This window comes from Emydura macquarii, unplaced genomic scaffold (assembly GCF_026122565.2).
Source record: "Emydura macquarii macquarii isolate MOO-44397 ecotype Brisbane River unplaced genomic scaffold, CSIRO-AGI_Emac_v2 contig_3122, whole genome shotgun sequence".
Taxonomy (NCBI): domain Eukaryota; kingdom Metazoa; phylum Chordata; order Testudines; family Chelidae; genus Emydura; species Emydura macquarii.
Window position 1 is genome coordinate 5,582,614 of NW_027133259.1, and position 18,659 is coordinate 5,601,272.

At 40.9% G+C, this 18,659-nt stretch overlaps 1 protein-coding gene across 1 annotated transcript in view; it reads left to right on the forward strand.

Annotated features, from left to right (window-relative positions):
- Nucleotides 1–10,904, forward strand: part of CCND2 (cyclin D2) — a 37,246-nt gene extending 26,342 nt beyond the window's left edge. The window contains exon 5 of the mRNA XM_067530939.1: nucleotides 10,695–10,904. Within this exon, the coding sequence (XP_067387040.1) occupies nucleotides 10,695–10,850 (156 nt within the window). The 3' untranslated portion in view covers nucleotides 10,851–10,904. The remainder of the gene's footprint in view (nucleotides 1–10,694) is intronic.
- The last annotated feature ends 7,755 nt before the right edge of the window (nucleotides 10,905–18,659 follow it).

The following is an 18,659-nucleotide window of genomic DNA, read 5'->3' on the forward strand; positions in this document are numbered from 1 at the left end:
ACTGGCATAAGTGAGATCAGAATCTGACCCAATAGCTGTTACCTTTCATAGTGGTATCCTATGTCAATATCATTTGATAAAGATTATTTGCTAAATAGTTGCCATACACCATTTGGCAAAAAATAAAATGCAGTGTGAAGGAACTGTGACCTTCATGCTGTATGAGGGAATAATTGGGCTATGTGAAAGCTGAATTTTATTGCTCCTTCTGGCTACCAAAATAAATATCAGGGCCTTATACTAATGAGAAACTGAGAAGCCTGGCAGTTTTATGGGTTGTGAAATTACCTTTGTGTGGTGTATATTGAGTGTATTTTCCAAACACAAGATAGTAGCTGTGGTTTCACATAGCTGTGTGTGATATGGTAACGTTGTGGGCCTCTGCTGTGATCTGATTTTCAACAGGGTAGGAATATTTCTTCTGTTACTTGCTAAAGAGATCATTGGTTGGGGAAAAGTTGAAAACAAAAAACAAAAGAAAGACACCACTAGCCACAGGGAGTGCACGGAAGTGTTCTCTCCATCTCTCAATTGATCACTGTACTGGAAGAATAAACCACTTGAAAAAATGGGAATTTTCATACTGGACCAGACCAACATTCCGCCTGATGCAGCTTCCTGTCTCCAGCAGTACCAGATGCTTCAGAAGAAGGGGCAAGAAACCCTATTGTGAACAGTTATGGGCTATGAGAAAAGGAGGTGCAGTGGTTAGGGTGCTCGACTTGGGATGTTTCTGAGTTCATTTCTCCATTCTGCCACAGACTTTCTATGTGACGTTGGGCAAGTCACGTAGGGTGGGATCTCCAAAGGGACGTAGGTGTTGCAGTGTTGAGCGTCACAGAGCCTAGAAAATCACAGGAACAACATTGCGATCCACAAGGCGAGTTAAGTGCCTCAGCTTCGAGTACAGTGAATGGGGAGAGTTAGGAGCCTCCGATGGAGATCCACAAAAGCCAGTGTGCTTGGAGGGGAGTCACCTGAACTAGCCAACAGAGGGGTGTGTACTAAGCCCCCTGCCCATGGAGATAGGGCCTCAGTCTGGGCTGCATGGAGGTGCCTGGCTCTGCTTAGCAATCCTTGAATAGCAACCCCTGTCCTGGAGTCAGGTGGTTGAGGGCTATAAGCTGTTTCTTGTGGGAAGGAGTTAGATGCCTGCCTTGTTCCACACAAAATGGCTGTCAGAGGAGGTTATGCCCACCTGATAACTTTTAGCCCAGGGGTTAGAGCACTTGCCTGGGATGTGGGAGACCTGGGTTCAGTTCTCCCCTTTCTGCCAGAGGGGGAGAAAAGATTTGAACGGCGGTCTGCTGCGTCTCAGGAGAGTGCTGTAACGCCTCAGCTATGGGATATTCTGATAGGGGCATTTCCTCAGGCTGTCCTGTTGAAGCTGTTCTGTGGCTAAATAACAAAAGAGTAATGAGAGGAGGGGGACTGGACCCGGAGTCTCCCACCTCCCAGTGGGGTGCCTTAACCACTAGACTACAGAATCATTCTCCCACTCCAGCCCAATGACTGTTCCACAGTGATAAATATTAGATAGCCATTGGGTGAGAGAGAGCACATGAGAAGGACTCTGTGGTCCAGTGGTTAGGGCACTTTTGTGGGAGACCCGTGGGTCTAAGTCCTCTTATCTAATCACTCTTTTTCATTATTTATCCCCAATGGAATAGCTTCAACAGGACAGACTGAGGGAGCCTCACATCAAAATATCCCATAGTTTAGTGGTTCTCTCCTGAGAGATGGGGCACCGCTGTACAAATCCTTTTTTCTCCCCCTCTGGTAGAGAAGGGGGAACTGAATGTAGGCTAAACATTTATAAGGTGAGCACCTCTTCCTCTGGCCAGATTTTGTGATGGGACCTGAATCTGGGATGTGGCCTTTGAACACGCCTACAGGATTGGGCTGCACGTGAGATGTAGGCAGACAAACACCTATCTTCCCCTGGTTTGTGAATCACTCTGGGGCTTAGTTGGGGAGATGGGTGTCCAGACTTCGAGGGAGTCAGCAGCGTACATACCTAGAGGCTGAAACATAAGTGCTGAGGGAGCTTTACCTTGAAATGTAGGCACCATGTGAGTTTAGGTGACTACATGGTTTTGTGGATAGCAGCGTAGCTAAAACTGGGACCTGGCCCCCTAAACCTGAGATTTAGGTGCCTAAGTAACTTTACGGACGCACCCTTAGTCTCTCTATGCCTCAGGACCCCATCTACAAAATGGGGTTAATAGCACTTCCCTACCTCACAGGAGTGTTGTGAGGAAAAATACAGCACCAAAGAAATATACATGAGAGATTGTGCTGTGCTCAACACTACAGTAATGGGAGCCTATAACTATCTAAGATAGAGAGGGCCTACCCATGGGAGAAATTTCTTCCTAACACTAGGCCGTTAATGCCCTGAAACATGAAGGTTATTGCAAATATGTTCATCCTTCAGCTTTGTAATATTTGACAAAAGATAACCAAGTTAAAACTTAAATTAAGGCTGCGGTTATTGTGGTAGCACCTGCAGGGCAATCAGATTGTGGCCTGATTGTGGTTGGCTCTGTACAAATACATAGGGCCAAAGTTTCCATATTGCTCAGCACTCAAGATTGGGGAGGTTCGATTTTCAAAAGACCTAGCTCCTTGTCAGGCACTTGAATAAGCGGACAGATTTTCAGAAAAGCTCAGCGTGTTTGGGTGTATGTTGGGTGCCGAGGTCTTTTGAAAATCTGCCTGTGATGTGTCCCCCTGGGAGTTGCTGAAACTACCATTACCACTTCCGAAACACTGGCCTCCCCGGTGGGTGCCGAGCCCTTCACAATCTGGCTTTGAGCTGTTTTGAAAATCTGGCCTATCGTAAATGACCGTCTCTGCTCCAAATGTCGTAAATACTCTCTTGCCCTTCCTACAACACCCAACATTAGATCTGCTGTGTACATTACTTCTCAGCCAAAGAAGTAATTCTGCTATTATCTTCACACAGCTCCTTGCAAATCTCGGCATCCAGCTGAAGTTCGAAGTTGCCCCATTCTCGAATTATTTTTTTTGTTGAACCACGATATAAAACGATGGACTATTCGTTGGCAGTCTGTCTAGAGTGGACACCATTCAGGCAGTGTTCCTAAGGCGCATACATCATTTATTCCCTCTTTTGTGGGGTTTAGGGCCTGTGGTTTTGGAACCGTGTAACAGGGCTTGCTGTGTCCTAGCCTGCCTTATTTGTCACAGGCTGCATTTTATATGCAAGGAAACAACAGACAAAATAGCCTCCAAAGAAAGGAAGAATGAGATAGTTTCCTAAGTTGTCTTTGCCTGAGCTGGCAGCTGCTCTAGCTTATTCAGCGTTTTGTTCTCCAGTGAGTGCTGTGCGTGTGTAGTAACAATGGGGTGATGCAGTTACACTGTAGGCTAATAGCGGAGTTCCGTCAAATCCATTCATAAATACAGAGGAGGGTGCAGTGCTGTGAAAACGAGCCAGCTTTCAGAGGAAGTAAGGCCTCCAAGTAATGAGCTCTCCATCACAAACATAGCTGTCAGATCGCATGGACTGGTGATAGACTATGATCATCTGGTTGGAGGCTTGCCCCGACCTGCACCAATGCAGATGTGTGACCTGTTCGAGTTGACAGGGGGCGTTGATAATGGGTAGCAAAGATTCTCCCTGTACACACACATAACCCTACTTTAACTTTGTCTAATGCAACACAATTATTGTAGGTTTTCTAGAACTCCCAGTGTTTATAAACTCTGACATTATTGATACTGTTCTTGTTTGTTATTTAATATACACTTCTGCGATGCCCTGTCGTCTGAAGATCTCAAAGTATTTTACAACCATTAAAGGAACACTGTCAACTTGAAATCTCAATTCAGCTCTTTAAAAAGGAGTTAATTTAAGGTGTGGTATATGTCCTTGAATTCTCCTGCCAATTTGTTTGGTTTTACATTCACATTTTCCTAAAAAACTGTTTCTCCTCTTTTGGTTGTGAAAGACTCACCCAAGCAACAGGGAAAACTGACTTTACTGGGGAAACAGTGAACCCGAATATAAACAAAGTGTTGTCAAATGAACTAAGAAAAATGAAAAATTAGAGGGAAAGAAAACTTGTTTTCCCTAATCCCTTTCAGTTGTAGTCATCGTAGGCAGTACTTGTAACATAGTATGTGAACAAATTCTGGCAGAAATGTGATTTTATTCATTTTAAGTCTGATGATGTCCCTTTAATTTACCTACACAACAACTCTGTGGGAGAGCAAAATATTATTTTCCCTGTTTACAGAGGGCAAACGGGTATGCAGGCAAACTTCGTAGCCATAATTCATCACCCGTCAGAGCAACAGAAGAAGCATCTTTCTGTTTGTAAACTGAGTAAATTTGATCTGGAATCAGTAAGACGTCAATAACATGAAACACAGGATGACATTTTCAACTGTCACTTTTCAAGCCCTTGGTTTGTATGGACAGTAGCGTCTAAGAGTTAGGGACCAGTGTACTGCAAATCAAATCCCCAGTTGAGGAAAGCCCCCCTAGGCTGGTAGCACGTGCACAAGTTCCATACATTTAATCGTGTGCTTAAATGCTTTTGGGAATTGGGACCCAAATGTGGACCAAGTGGGAATCCAGTCTTCTTTTGTGTTTAGCAGTGTGGATAACACGTAACACATTCCGTGCTGGAATTTATGCAAAGCCTTATTCTTAAATGCATGAGTAGTTGCATTCCTGTGCTCTCAAAGCAAACTAAATGACAGGAGACCAGCACTGTCACATCAACTACCTACAGCTCCCACTTCCATTTGTTACATCTCTACTCTTTCTGGAAAGAAACACTTCTCCTATTTTTCTGCTATGATTTCTTTAATTTTAAAAAAGAGGTCATTTTCAGGAATGTTTTTTAAGAGAACCAGAGACATTTGAAGAGTCATCAGGTAGGCTAACAGTTCTCTTCTTCAAGCACCAGCAAACATTTAGGAAAAACCCACCTTTTTTTTTGCACACAAATGTCCTGAGATGCTTTTTTGAACAGAGAAGCCCTGAAAATTTTCACTGTTTTCAGACTGCTGAATTTTATCACTCAGCAAAACATACAGACTTTGGATTTAAGATTTTGAGCTTTGGCAGCAACTGTGAAGTAACGGTGTAAACAAAGGCCTGTGTAATTATAGCTCAATGGTGTCTTTTAGATCATATCATTAAAGCAGCCAAACAAAAAAAACCTCTCTAACATGTTCTTCAGCTAGTTATCGTACAGGGCAAAAATTGTGGTTTGATTGCAGATGTTTGATTTGCAAGCAGTTCAAAAATAACATGGTTCATTCAGTGCTAACATAGATTGACTGCAGGCATTTTTATCACCGGATTATCTAAACGTGCTCCAAGCACTAGATAAATTGTTTTATGTTAGGTCTCCAAAATGTAGTGACACTTGTCTTGAGTAAGCTCTTAAAGTCAGACCAAAATTATTTGCTTAGAAGAAGCTAAGTGGAGCAGAATTGTATTAAAAGCATTTGGGGATATTTTGTGATGGTGTGGATAATGTTTGATATAGTGTACCCATCTGAGCATAAATAAAGTGAGACCTTGTTAAATCAATAGACCTTCAGTTTCTGGATTGTTTTTTAGACAGTGTTCCATAGAATGTCATGTACCCCCATTGTGCCTCTTTAATAGTCCCAGATGTATTTACTTTTTGACTATTTGATGGGCAAACCTCAAAAGATTCTGAGGTTCAGATCAGAATTTCCATAAATTCAGATTTTTCTCTAAACCTCATCTGGTTGTTTTGTTTTGTTTTTTTAAATCAAGCTAGAAATCTTGCTGGGACAGGCTTTCTTATGGTATTTCCACCCCTAGCCCACAGGCCCCAAGCATAGTTTTTTCAGGCCCAGTACAAATTTGTAACATGGGTCCCCTCCCACACACATACCACAATCCCTTATCCCATACATACAATCTCATGAGCCATGAAAAAAGTTTGAATTCTGAAATTACTGTTACATATTCTACATTTCTGAAAATGCCCCACCCCTTTGCTACTTTTGTTTAACATAAAACTCAGCCTGAGAGTCCTACAAGTTCAGCCTGAGAGTCCTACAAGTTTGCTGACTATTTTGTAACTTGTTGGTCATTATAAAGGTAGTATATCCTGTCAATATCTTGATTTTTTTATTCTAATGGACCGATGTGACTGCAAACATTTTATAATTAGGCCAATTAACTTTAAAGCTTTATTTTTCTGGCCTTTTTCGTTGCAAAATCATGAATTAGCCCCCCCAATTTCTCAATTTCTCCCCCCAAAGTCAATTTCTCTTGCAAGTTCACATTCAATAGACAAGATAGCTAGGTGGCTTAACCGTTCTTGCCTCAGTGTAGAACGCCTGCAGTTTTTGATGAGTGCTAACTTGCTGAAACTTCTTTCAGCTTCTGCCACGGTCACTGGCAGTGTGCAAAAAATCCGTAGGACTGTGCCCACTTCACTGAAAATGAGTTGCATTTGTTTTTTGTAAATCTCATTTAATGAGATACGTGTGGGTAGTTCATATTCTTTTCCAAAAGTAGACTTGAGGATTTTTTTCAGATGCAACATTTCACAAGGAAAATGCTCAGAGAGATCTGTCGGATACTCGCGAAGTCGACATTTAGAAGCTTCTTCCAGTTCCCCAGGCTCTAGTGTCCCATATTTTAGGACTGAACGGAATGTCAAACAAATGTCAGCCTGGATCCCGCACTGCTCTTCAGTATGGTGACAATCATTAAGAACTCAGCGCACCTGATCCTGCAGTATTTCCCAGAGCCACGAGACGGAATATGATGATTCCTTGCAAGCTGTCTTGCTGTGCACCATGGAAAGAAACAATTCAAGATTGTTGTTGGCATTCACAGAGCAGATGCACACAATGGACTGCCAGTTCTGGGCCCAAGAAACAAGTATTGACTGGTGGGATTGCATCATTATGCAATGGCTGCAGAACTTTTGGATGCGGAAGGCCACATTTCTGGAACTGTGTGTGGAACTCACCCTAGCCTTCCAGCACTCTGACGCCAAATTGAGAGCTGCACTCATAGTGGAGAAGGGAGTGGCAAGTGCTATGTGGAAGCTTGCAACGCCAGATTGCTATTGATCAGTCGGAAATAAATTTGGAGTTGGAAAATCCATCATGGGGGGTTGCTATGATGCAAGTGTGCAGGGCCATTAATCGTGTCCTGCTATGAAGGACTGTGACTCTGGGCAATGTGCATGAAAAAGTGGATGGTTTTGCAGCAGTGGGGTTCCCTAACTGCAGTGGGGCAATAGCTGGCATGCTTATCCCTATTTTGGCACCAGACCACCTTGCCATGGAGTACATCAATAGACAGGGCTATTTTTCTCTGGTATTGCAAGTGCTGTTTGATCACGAGGTCGTTCCATCAACATCAATGTGGGATGGTCAGGGAAAGTGCATGATGCATGCATCTTTAAGAACACAGGTCTGTACAAAACGCTGCAAGCAAGGACTTTCTTTCCAGATCAGAGGATTACCGTTGGGGGTGATGAAATGCCAGTAGCGATCTTGGGAGACCCAGCCTAACCCTTATTCCCATGGCTCCTGAAGCCTTACACTGGCCACCAGAACACCAGCAAGGAGTGCTTCAACGACAGACTCAGCAGGTGCAGAATGACACTTTGGCTGTTTGAAAGGGCACTGGTGCTGTCTACTCATGAGAAATTGGGTTGTAAAGCACTCCGATTAGTAATTGGCTGTGCAAATGCCTGTTTTGTTTTCAGAAAGACCTACTGGTTTGCAATTTTGGCCCTTACTATTTTAAAGGCATATGAGATGCTTGTAAGAAAAGTCTTTTATGAATGCAAAGTTTTATGATATTCTGCAAATTGATATCCCCACTCTTCCAGTTTTTTATTTATGAGCCTGATCTGCACCATTTTGCCATCAACTTCGATGGGAGCATTCTCAGGGTTGACCCTATTTGAGGGTGGGTTAACATGGCTGGAAACTTCTGTTTTGTAATAGCGAGATATACATATTCAATGAAATCTTTCTGATGTGGGAGGTTCATCTGTGCTGGTAAACTCCTGTGTGACTTTGGGACCATTCACTTTATTACCTTGCACCGCTCTCAGTCTAGCTGCAACAACTGTTTGAAAACGAGATATTGTGTCTGATTATAGATTATATGCATTTGCTTATGTCTTGTCCCGTGACCTCAGGTACATTAGCACCAGTGTATGGAAAAGGGAAGCCGACCACAAGCAGAAAACCAATTCTGTTGCAACAAGGAGGTGCAAGAATATGCTATAATCACTGGGCATTGTAACCTAAGCTCAGTCATTTTAGTAACCTGTAGAACATGATATTACAGTTGCTGCTTCTTGAATGGGTGAATGTGTTCTTGAGCATGGGATTTATCTGAATTGTTTAGGGTTTTTGGCAGCAATATATTTGGGAGAGAGGCCCAGCCCTCACCATTAAATGATCAGTTCCCTGACTATAGAAGGCATCCAACCAATTCCCAGCAAGATGAATGAAAGCACAAGTTCTTACCTTAAAATAATTAGACAGATTTGTCATCATCAGCAGGACAATTAAAAACAAAACAATCAGTCCCCCTACACACCTCTGGCAAGAAAACCCAACCAAAAAAACCCCAACATTTAATGGCTACAGCATTGCTAAAATCCAAGTTTTATGCTTCACATCCCATCACCAATAAATCCAGGGTACTTAGGTTTCTTTTTCTCATTGACATGTATGGTGCTACCTCTCTTCAGTCTTCCTGCTCAATTCTGAGTAAACCATGTATTCAAACTTCACATCTCTCCAAGAGCAGGAATTCTGTAGGTTTCAGTCTCTTGCTTTCTAGTAAGAACGTGTTATGTTTATAGTCTACAAGGAAAGATAGACAACACAATGTACTTCCTACCAAAAAAGTTGCTGGAAGGTCTAATTTTAGGCCTGCCATCCTCAACAGGACTCCTTTTACAATAAGGCAAAGAAGTCTTTTGTAGATTCACCAAACACAGAGAAAATGTGGTTTTGGTAATTATGCGTCTTCTTATGAGCAACTCCTGCTAGCAAGATTGCCACACGAAGAGTTCTTAATACAGGATTATGGGCAAGCCTTCTTGCTCTGGTGTGGTGCACAGACACAGTGCTGAAGTGCAGTTAGCATTTTGAAACATCCATTCAGTGACTGATCCGGTGTGCTGTGAGTACCTGTAATCTAGTGGATAGGGTAATAGACCACGAGTCAAGAGACCAGCATTCTATTCCTGGCATTGCCACTGACTCATTGTGTGGCCTAGAACAAGTCAGAGAGGTTGACATTTTAAAACTCGGCCTCCCACTTCAGTCACTGCATTTTTTGGGGGGGGTCTAACTTGAGACATCTTGCTCTTGAGTTTCTAAGGTGCTGAGCATCCCCTGCTCCCATTGACTTAACTGGAGTTGTGGTTGCTCAGTGCTTCTGCGTATTAGCTAACTTAAATTGTTACTCATTGTCTGTGCTCACAATATACCTCTAATCTCCCAAGGACAACAGACCTATACACAGAGTGTGGTCATGAATGTAGAGAGGCAGAAATAAGGGTGATTTACAAAAAGCACAGATGAAGAATCACATTCTGGTCAATTGTCCTAAGAAAAACTGACCCCAGGAAATTAAAAGGCAATGGAGCATGGAATACATACATGATATGCACCCTCCTTCTGAGGCTACGGTACATCTTAGTGGGCTATCTCATAATCAACACAGGATAGAGTGAATTTATCTTTCATTGGGGCACGTTACTCTAGCAGACAGACTGCCATAAACTTGAGCAGCTTCTGGGGCTCCTCTAATTTATGACGAGGGCTACACTGACGCCGCAGAGGAACCCAGATTCTGCATAGTGCAAAGGTGACTTAAAAGACACCCTTGTCCCCACGGCACTTTGTGCAACATGCAGTCTAGAATCTGGTCCCTGAAGCTTTTCCAAAGTGACCTTGTGCAAACCCTCAGTTCCCCTTCTGTAAAAGGGGAGGAACGGTACTTGCCTGCCTCCTTAGGGTAGGGGTATGAGACCTTGCTCAGTAATGATTGTGAAGTGCCCAGACTTATTAACACCAAAGAGTAGAAGAGATGACACTGGAACTCAGAGTTTCTCCCTTATGCCCAGCACACCTTCCCCCACTGGAGCAATTATATTGAAATAGGAGGGAGAGTATTGGCACCTCAAGCCAAAGAGAATGGCATTCCCCCTCACTTTAATCTAGTCCTTCTCCTGCCAAGGGGCTACAGCAGCTGCTACTCCATTTCTTGCATCCACATTACATCCAAAGCTCTACCATAAGGCACCTGACCCCACACTTTTCCCACACCAAATTGGAAGGTCCTGCTTCAAATCCTGAAGATGCTAGAGCTCTTCCGAGAAATGGTTCAGATTTTTGGTAAAACTACCTGCTTTCCCTAGCCTTGTTTTTGGAAATAGCTGAGCTGTTTTTGCTGAAATTTCCCCAGATCAGTTCAGCCTGAGACAGAGAGAGCATGGAAAATTTCAGCCCAAATGAGTGAAGTTTGGCAAAGTTACAAACAACTGAAAGCAGTGGCATATAACGGAAAGTGTTCGGCACCTTGAACTATGGTAGTAACCACTCGCTTCACCTTTAGTTAAGTGTTTAATATCAATCCCACAGGTTAGATTCACTAACAGATCACTTTGCTTCCTATTCTCTAGGACTGCCTTAAAGCCTGCCAAGAACAGATCGAGTCGGTGCTAGTAAGCAACCTTAGGCAAGTCCAGCAGCAGCAACAGCAAAGCAATCCTTCTAAGATGGTGGATGAACTGGACCAGGCCAGCACTCCCACAGATGTGAGAGACATCAACCTGTGAGGACGTCAGCCCAGACAGTCATGCTTGCTCCCCCAGCTCCCCCCGCCCCCCTTTTTTTTTAGAATGAAATCTTTTTTTTTTTTTTAATCTGCTCCCACATAGAACGTATTTAAAGCTCTTTTAGATACAAAACAAAACAAAACAAAAAATGAGTAATTAAAAAAAAAGCATTTGGTGCCTGTGATGTTCTACAGAAGGGAATCCCACAATATATTTGATAATTGCTGTTTGATTATGTATCAGTGATATTAAGTGCTTATAAAAGCATAAAGAGTAGCTAGATAAATGTAAGCCTGCATTTGTGGGAACAAAGTAGAATATACTTTTTTGTGTGTGTGTATTATGACATAGTGCATACACACCCTTTTTTAAACTTAAGAAAGGAATTGTGTGTGTGATGTTATGGCTTGACTAGATTGCAAAGCAATAGAATTAAGAGGTTAGGGCAAAGTGGGAAAAGATCCCTGAAGCGATTGAACCATTTTGGATGCAGAAGAGATTTGCTGATCTGTCACCTCTGTTATTAATCAGAACTGTTTGTTGGATCTCTGTATGTTAGTTTTGTTTACTCTTGCTGTCTGTGGTAGCTGCTACCTAAGAAAGAAGATGCTTTATTTTGCCAGCCGGAAGAGCAGGTGTTTCTTTTTCTTTTCTTTTTTTTTTTTTTCTTTTTTTTTTCTCATCACCGCTTCCTACTTTTCCTCCAGAAATGGTTCATTCTGAACACAGCAACATCTTTGGCATCAGGCTGGTCCTGCTATCCAGCGGCAGTCTAAGCCAAAGTATAGAAAGCTTGCATTAGATGGCAGAAATATACAGATTAAAAACGACCAGTCAACAATCAGACCACCTCAGAACTTTGGATTCCGAGATGCAGTGGATCATCTGTGAAAAGCATTATATTCATTCACAATGCTAATGCTACACGTCAATGTTAACTTTTGGCAGCTCCTTAGTTTCGTGTAAAGGCAATTAAATGATGCTCTGCCCATCTTCCTTTTTAACAAATCCTCACTGTGTTAAAGAAGATGAGATTTCCTTTGATCCCCCCTCTCCCTCCAAAAGACATATTTTCCAGAATTTTATAACTTTACTGGTCCACAGTTAGCATTATTATAAACCATTTCATTCGAAAAGCACTTTGAAAATTGTTCCTAAGGGATAAATGAGATGGTTTATGACAATTGTGCTGAGCAAAAAAAAAAGAAAAAAGCAGCAATGCATATAGCTTTGAATAGTCAATATTTTCCAGTATCTGGTGTACTTTGTTAGTTCTGGTGTTGCTGGAAATTCCAACACCTGCTTTGGATGACATTCCTGTCACAACATTCCGGATGAAAGTCTGACAATTCTATGTATTGTTCAGTGTCACAGAAGGATCTTAATACCACCTGCATGCTTATCTATGGACAATGAAAGAAAATTGCTGGTGCAAAAGACACAAATGGTAAACATCAAGGTGCGTGACTTTGGTTTTTATTACAAAGGTGTATTCAGTGTACTTGAATTTATTTTTCCTGCTCCATCTGTAAAGAAGAGGCATTTAGATGGCAAAGGAGATGGGGCGATTTTTTTTTTTTTTTGCACAATTGTATTAACAGATTGCAAATATACAGTATGAAGCTGTTGGATGAAATGTTAATGTTTGCATTTTTTTTAAGATAAAAATCCAGAAAGAACATGCTACTTTGAAGAATATTTTATGAATGGACTCTGCCATATTTGGCTAGATGAGGGTAGAAAATGGAATAAGAATCTAAGGGGTTTATTTTGTTTGGTTTTTTTTTTGCGCTGCTACGAAGCTATGATTTGTTTCATTCTTATTCACATTAACAGTACTTAGCTGTATTGTTTCACTGAGTGTGCTGCTATTTTATAAACATTTTTATAATATATTATTTTACTGCTTAAATTTCAAATCCTGAAGTAGACGGTTAAGTGGAGATAAGATGAGTTCTTAGATTTACTGGAAATGCCCTGTACAGTTTTTTTTCTAATAGCGTGCTCATGATTTTTTTTTATTTTTATTTTATTTTATTTTATTTCTCTGATCACATCCTGCAAAGACAGTATATTTACCTCAGGTTTACTGGACAAAAAAGGTTCCCATTTTCACAATACCTCACAACTTTACAGTTCTTTCCGCCGGGAGCCTCATGGAATGGTCAATGCAAAAGGCAGCCGAAGCCTGTGTTTTGGTGAGCAAAGCACAGTTGCTTCAGTTATATTGGGGAACAGTTGCAGACTGCAGGGACATTGGGCTCCCATTTGGTCTTAGGTCTCCTTTTCATAGTGGAAAAAATACATTAACATAAGGACCTGTTCAGCAAAGATTTCTGCACATATAGGTCTCAATCCTGGAAGCACTCAGGACCTGATTCTTCACTATATTCTGCCTTACGCAGTCATTTGTATTTGTGCAAAATAAATGTGGATATTAAAATGTTACTTCTGACATAAGTAGAAAATTCTGCTTTGGTAGCGTTTTACACTGACTTTGCCCAGGTGCAAATGATTACTCAAGGTGCTGGACAGTGAGAATTGTGCGTTTGCTACCTAGTTCAATGCTTTACTACCATAAGTAATCTCATATGCCTAGATCGTGACTTTGTGATTGTCTGCATTATTGCGCTGCCTCTAGTGCAATCCAGAGGACAGATGATGACCCCAGGAGTCACAATTCCCTCCTGGTCTCCTCTACTTCAAAAAGGGAATAAACTGCACCAGGTCTTTCCTCAGTGCAGCGTATGTATCACAACGCACCAGTGCAGCTACATGGCTGGTCACATTGAGGGTGGTGGAGCCAGGGCTCTACCCCTTCCTACCCACCTGCGCAGGGAGGGGCTGTCCAGCTCTGTGGTGCCTGCTTCCCCACTCACGATGCTTCCCGTGGTACTGGTAGTTAGCCACACCATGATTTGGTCAATAGAAGTCAGTGGGCCTACTTGTGGTAGTAAGCACTCGGCTCAGTTGTGTTTGGGGAATCAGGCCCTTGATTTGCAGTTGATTTAGAAATAATCAGTCCAGTACTGTAGTCCTCAGTAGGAGTTTTCCCTGAGTATGGACTACAGGATCAGGCCCAAAAGTCTTCTCTCGGTGGCTGGGTATCAAAATGCAATCTTAATGATCTTAAACAAATGGTCTTAAGGTAATACTGCCAGGCTTTTTGAGTCCCAGATTTTACATGCTTTCAACAGTGCATATTATAAAAGAAAACACTTTTTGGTTAGGACTATGTCAGTGAAAATTGAAGACCTAGGTCCAGTTCCCACAAACTCCTTTAGATGACACTGCATTCAATTTCAGCTGTCTCTGTCCATGCAAAGGTGTTTGCAGCATCAGGGCCTGAGATGTTTAAGATTTTTGTATTTTGTTTCAATTTTATGAAATCAGTCCAATTTTGCCAAAAAACCTAAGTCATGTAAAATGTTAGTTTTTTGCTTAAAAAAATAGAGGAAGTGAACATGGTAAAATGTTCACTCTAATATGGCCATATAATTAAACAGGTACCTTGACATTTTCCAAATTGTGAAATTTTGTTCTTACAAAAATAAAAAATTTCACATTACAAACATGAAATTTAGCCTGTTCTGATTAAAAATAAACAACACTCCTCATATTGTGAAAAAATCATGGTAAGTGAGATTATGGAGCCACAAAATAACTTCTTTTTTGTGGCAAAATTTTGACCCCGAAAAATCTGCACAGCCCAGCTGACATATAGTGCCTTTTATATGGGCATATACCAAAGTGATTTATGGACTGGAAAACATTCTGTCCTGACTTGCGCCCCTTAAAACGCCCTTGATTTTAGTGGAGCTGTACATGTGTAAGTCAGCATAGTATTTGGCCACGTGTATTTATGGAGATCACTTTGCCTATTCTGGCCTGGAACACAGCAGTCGTGTGCCAGCAACAGTAAACAACTGTTTGTAGAATTTAAACTGTAAGGAGAATGTAGGTCAGCAGAATGGAATGGAATTACCCACACTGGAATTTGGCCAGGATAGCAGGGTTAACAATTCTGAAAAGTATCACGGGACTTCTAACAACCACAATGGTCAGGACCTTGGTTTTTCATTCAAAAACAGCATTTTCCCAAGCACAGCTCCTCCTAGCATCATGCTAGGCATTAGTTCACTAAGGACTCAGAGGGAAGAGTGCTGTCTGCTGAATCACTAGCACCATTTCTGGCAGTAGTTAAATTTTCCTTGCAAGGTTCATCATTCAGGCTTCTCTCCTGCAATCAGATCTGTGGAGGCAGTCTCTTGCATCCATGTGGAGCCCTATAGACTTCTGTGGAACTCAGTGCAGGCACTGAAGTCCACTTGTGCTGATCTGATTACAGGAGTGGGGTGGAAGTGTGAAATTTACTATGCTGTAAATTACTGGGCTAGGTGCTGTTCTGTACACCTATGTACTGCAGAGGCGCCTTCACATCATCTTGGACTAGGCCAGCTTGCAGAGAGTTCTGGAGATGGGAAAGTGACTATGCAGATTCATTTCCAAAAAGAGATGCAGAGAGGCTACATAGGAGCTTCTGGCCTGTCAATAGATTAGGGATGAATTTCATTCCCCTTACTCCCAAGTTGCTCCCTGCATATAGCCTGATTACTCATGCATTATGCAGGGATGGGCAAATTTCACTCTAAAGAACCTGGTAGACTATAACTTAGAACCTTATCCTGCAAACACCTATGCATGTGAGAACTTCACTCATGTGAGTGCGCCCGTTGACAATGGGACCACTGTAAAATTATTCATGTGTATGTGTTTTTTGGATCAAGTCATCAGACTGTGACATCCTAAGACAGTGTAGGGTTTGTTTTTTTGTTTGATCCTTAGTTTGATCCTTTTAAAACTGATAATTACAGCATGATATAGTTAAATAATGTAGTTCTTTATTTTGTGTTAAGCCTACATATAAAAACTACAATTGGAGCACACATGCACAACTTATTTCATAGGACCTACACTGTGTGCAGGCATTTTTAACAAATACATTTGATGCTGCAGTGAGGTAGTAAAAAATGAACAATTACTATGTGGTTAGAATCAAGAGGGCATTTACTATTATAATACACAGTATTCAAAGTATGTAAAATCTGGGTCCTAACAACTTGACAGTATCAATTAAATGAAAATTATTTTAAAATAAGGACAGCAAAGACAACATTATTTTTTTTATTTTTTTTTGGTCTGGCAACAAATACTGCTATCTCAAAGCACTAATGTGTGATTTTTTTCAGATACCATAATCCAGCTGCCTTCTCAGCCCACTTTGAAAAAAGTGCCTTGCAGATTGTATTTTCATAGATTTTTGATATATTATGGCAGACGTTTTTTATAATTAGTGGAAGATTTGCTTTATCTATCTATTTTCTATCTTAAGTATTTATATGGTCCCCATCACCATAATATTTGAGTGCCTCACAATCTTTAATATATTCATCCTCCTAATATCCCGTGAGGTAGGGAGTGTTATTATCCCAATCTAATGCTGCTGGTCTTTGCTTGAATAATTGGACAGCTCTAAAGTTTCCAGCAATTCACCCAGCCACTGGATTTTTTCCACTATGTGTATTACCATGTTATCATGTACCTCAGAAATCACTCTCAGTTGCACAGTTTCTGTTCTCAAACTTTTTTTTTTTTTTTTTTTGCTTTAATGAGTGTGATGCCATATCAAGTCAAAGTTATCCTCTCACTATGTGCTCTTTAAGAGGTGTGGATGTTTATATGGTCAGGGGATGCTAGAGAGTGTGGTAGTAGACATGATCAGTGTAAACAAAAAGTATTTAGAAAGTATGTGAGATTGTTTTTTGATGGATAAGATTCTGATACAGTGTAGTCTCGATTACCTTTTAAAAGGTCTTCTCTGTTCAGTGTTAAGTCATTTTTATTAATAACCTGTTGTTGTGACTAGTTTAAAGATGGTTTTAAGAAATGTGTTTTGGCGGGATTAGGTATGCTATATGGACAATAAACTCACCTTGACCAGAACTGCCTGTCCTGTTTTTAGTCATTCAGCATGAAAATCCTGTAAAAAGAGGTGGATTTCTAGAGCCCTGTACCCTGTTAATAAACTGTTCTCCACAGCAACGCAGCTTATGTAGGTAAACTATATATGTAAAATGCCTCTCCATATTTAACAGAGTGTCATGGTAGAACATGATTTTACTACTTTAGAAGTTAGTTCATTAATCAAGACTTACAGCCAAACTCTGATATGTTTCTCTCATGTAAAGGTCCTGTAGTGTTTGATAGAAGTAAAACCACTAAAAAAGTGGGTTTTAAGAGTTCTTAAAAAATTAAACAGGGTTTACAGAAATTACTCTAAAAATGTATGTAATTTATTGGAGAAAGAAATCCTTTCTGTATGTTTTCCAAACCAGTCTATAGAATTCTATCTACAGCAGTTTATTTAACTCTCTATTCATTTCTATCGGGTATTTTTAAAAACAAACAAACAATCCCACAGAACAATTAAGTTCTATTGGACTTTTCCAAAAGGGTTGTGCAAAACTTGAATAAAAGAGCTTTTGTGCTGAACAAACACATGGAGAATTTGAGGAGAAATGGGCTTCCATGCAGCAAGTCTCTTACTTCAGACTTTGGGCAGAAGTGATCACAGCCTTCTGAGGCTCCCCCTCCTCCTTCACACTAACATGCAGGGTTTTAAGATCGTGGATACATACTGCAAGATGACCATTCCCTCCCATTCACTTGTGTGGCCTGACCACAGTGGCCCCCTTTTTCCCCCACTTCACAGTGCTGTATAAAGAAACACTTCATGATCTCTGTGTGACCTTTACATCCCCTTGTTTAGAGAAAAAAGCAAGCCAAATTATCTGCTGGCATACCTTCATTGACTTCACTGGGGTTACACCTGCAAATGGCAGGAGTGAATTTGGCTCAGCATTTCAGGTCTTCTGTGCTCATAGCGGGGGACCAAGATTCACTGCTAAATGAGGAACCACTATAAAGAGATCTTTTGTCAGCTAGTTAAACTGCATTTCAGACGGCCAGCACAATGTCTGGTTTTAGTCCATGCAGCTTCATACATATTCCCCTTAAGTCTCAGAACTGAAACAGGCTAAGGGTTGTTTTTATAATTTGCATTTGTGTATTCAAACTGCAACTTAAAGAGATGCTTTATACTTTCAATTTAGGGTTTGTGGACTTGATTCTGCTCTCACACTAGTGTGCAGTACATCAGCAGTAACAGTTGAAACGTCTATAATTACACCAATATCTGTTTTATAAAGAGTGTATCAAATCTAATAGTATCGTTTTTTTTCTTTTTTTAATTTCAGCAAACACGCTTTTTAAAATAATGTATTTGCAATCTAAACAAATTATTGCCTGAGAACTAAAAAATGAAATTCACTGAACACTGACCATTACTTTCTTCTTCTAAGCTGAGCAAAATACTAAAAGTAGGCAAACAGCAGGGAAACAATTCCCCTTCCTCAAATGTAGACAATTCCTGACCATCATGATCACATCACTTTGCACAAGGGCAGCCTAAAGATTTTAGGGAGGGATAGGCTAGCGAGCTGACTCTTTGGAACATACTCCAAACTTAACTGACTAATTGTGTGTTTAAAACAATTGTGGAGACAAAAGCAAGAAAACGTCAGCATCGCGATGAGTAAGAGGATTCTAGTTGCTTCAGCCTTCCTCTCCTAGTAATTGGATTACATCCGTTTATATTTTCAGACTATTATTGCCTTGACTAGAAACTTCATTTTATTCTAAAAAAATCAAGGCAAAGATTTTTCTTTTACCTTTCTTGTTTTCCTAAAT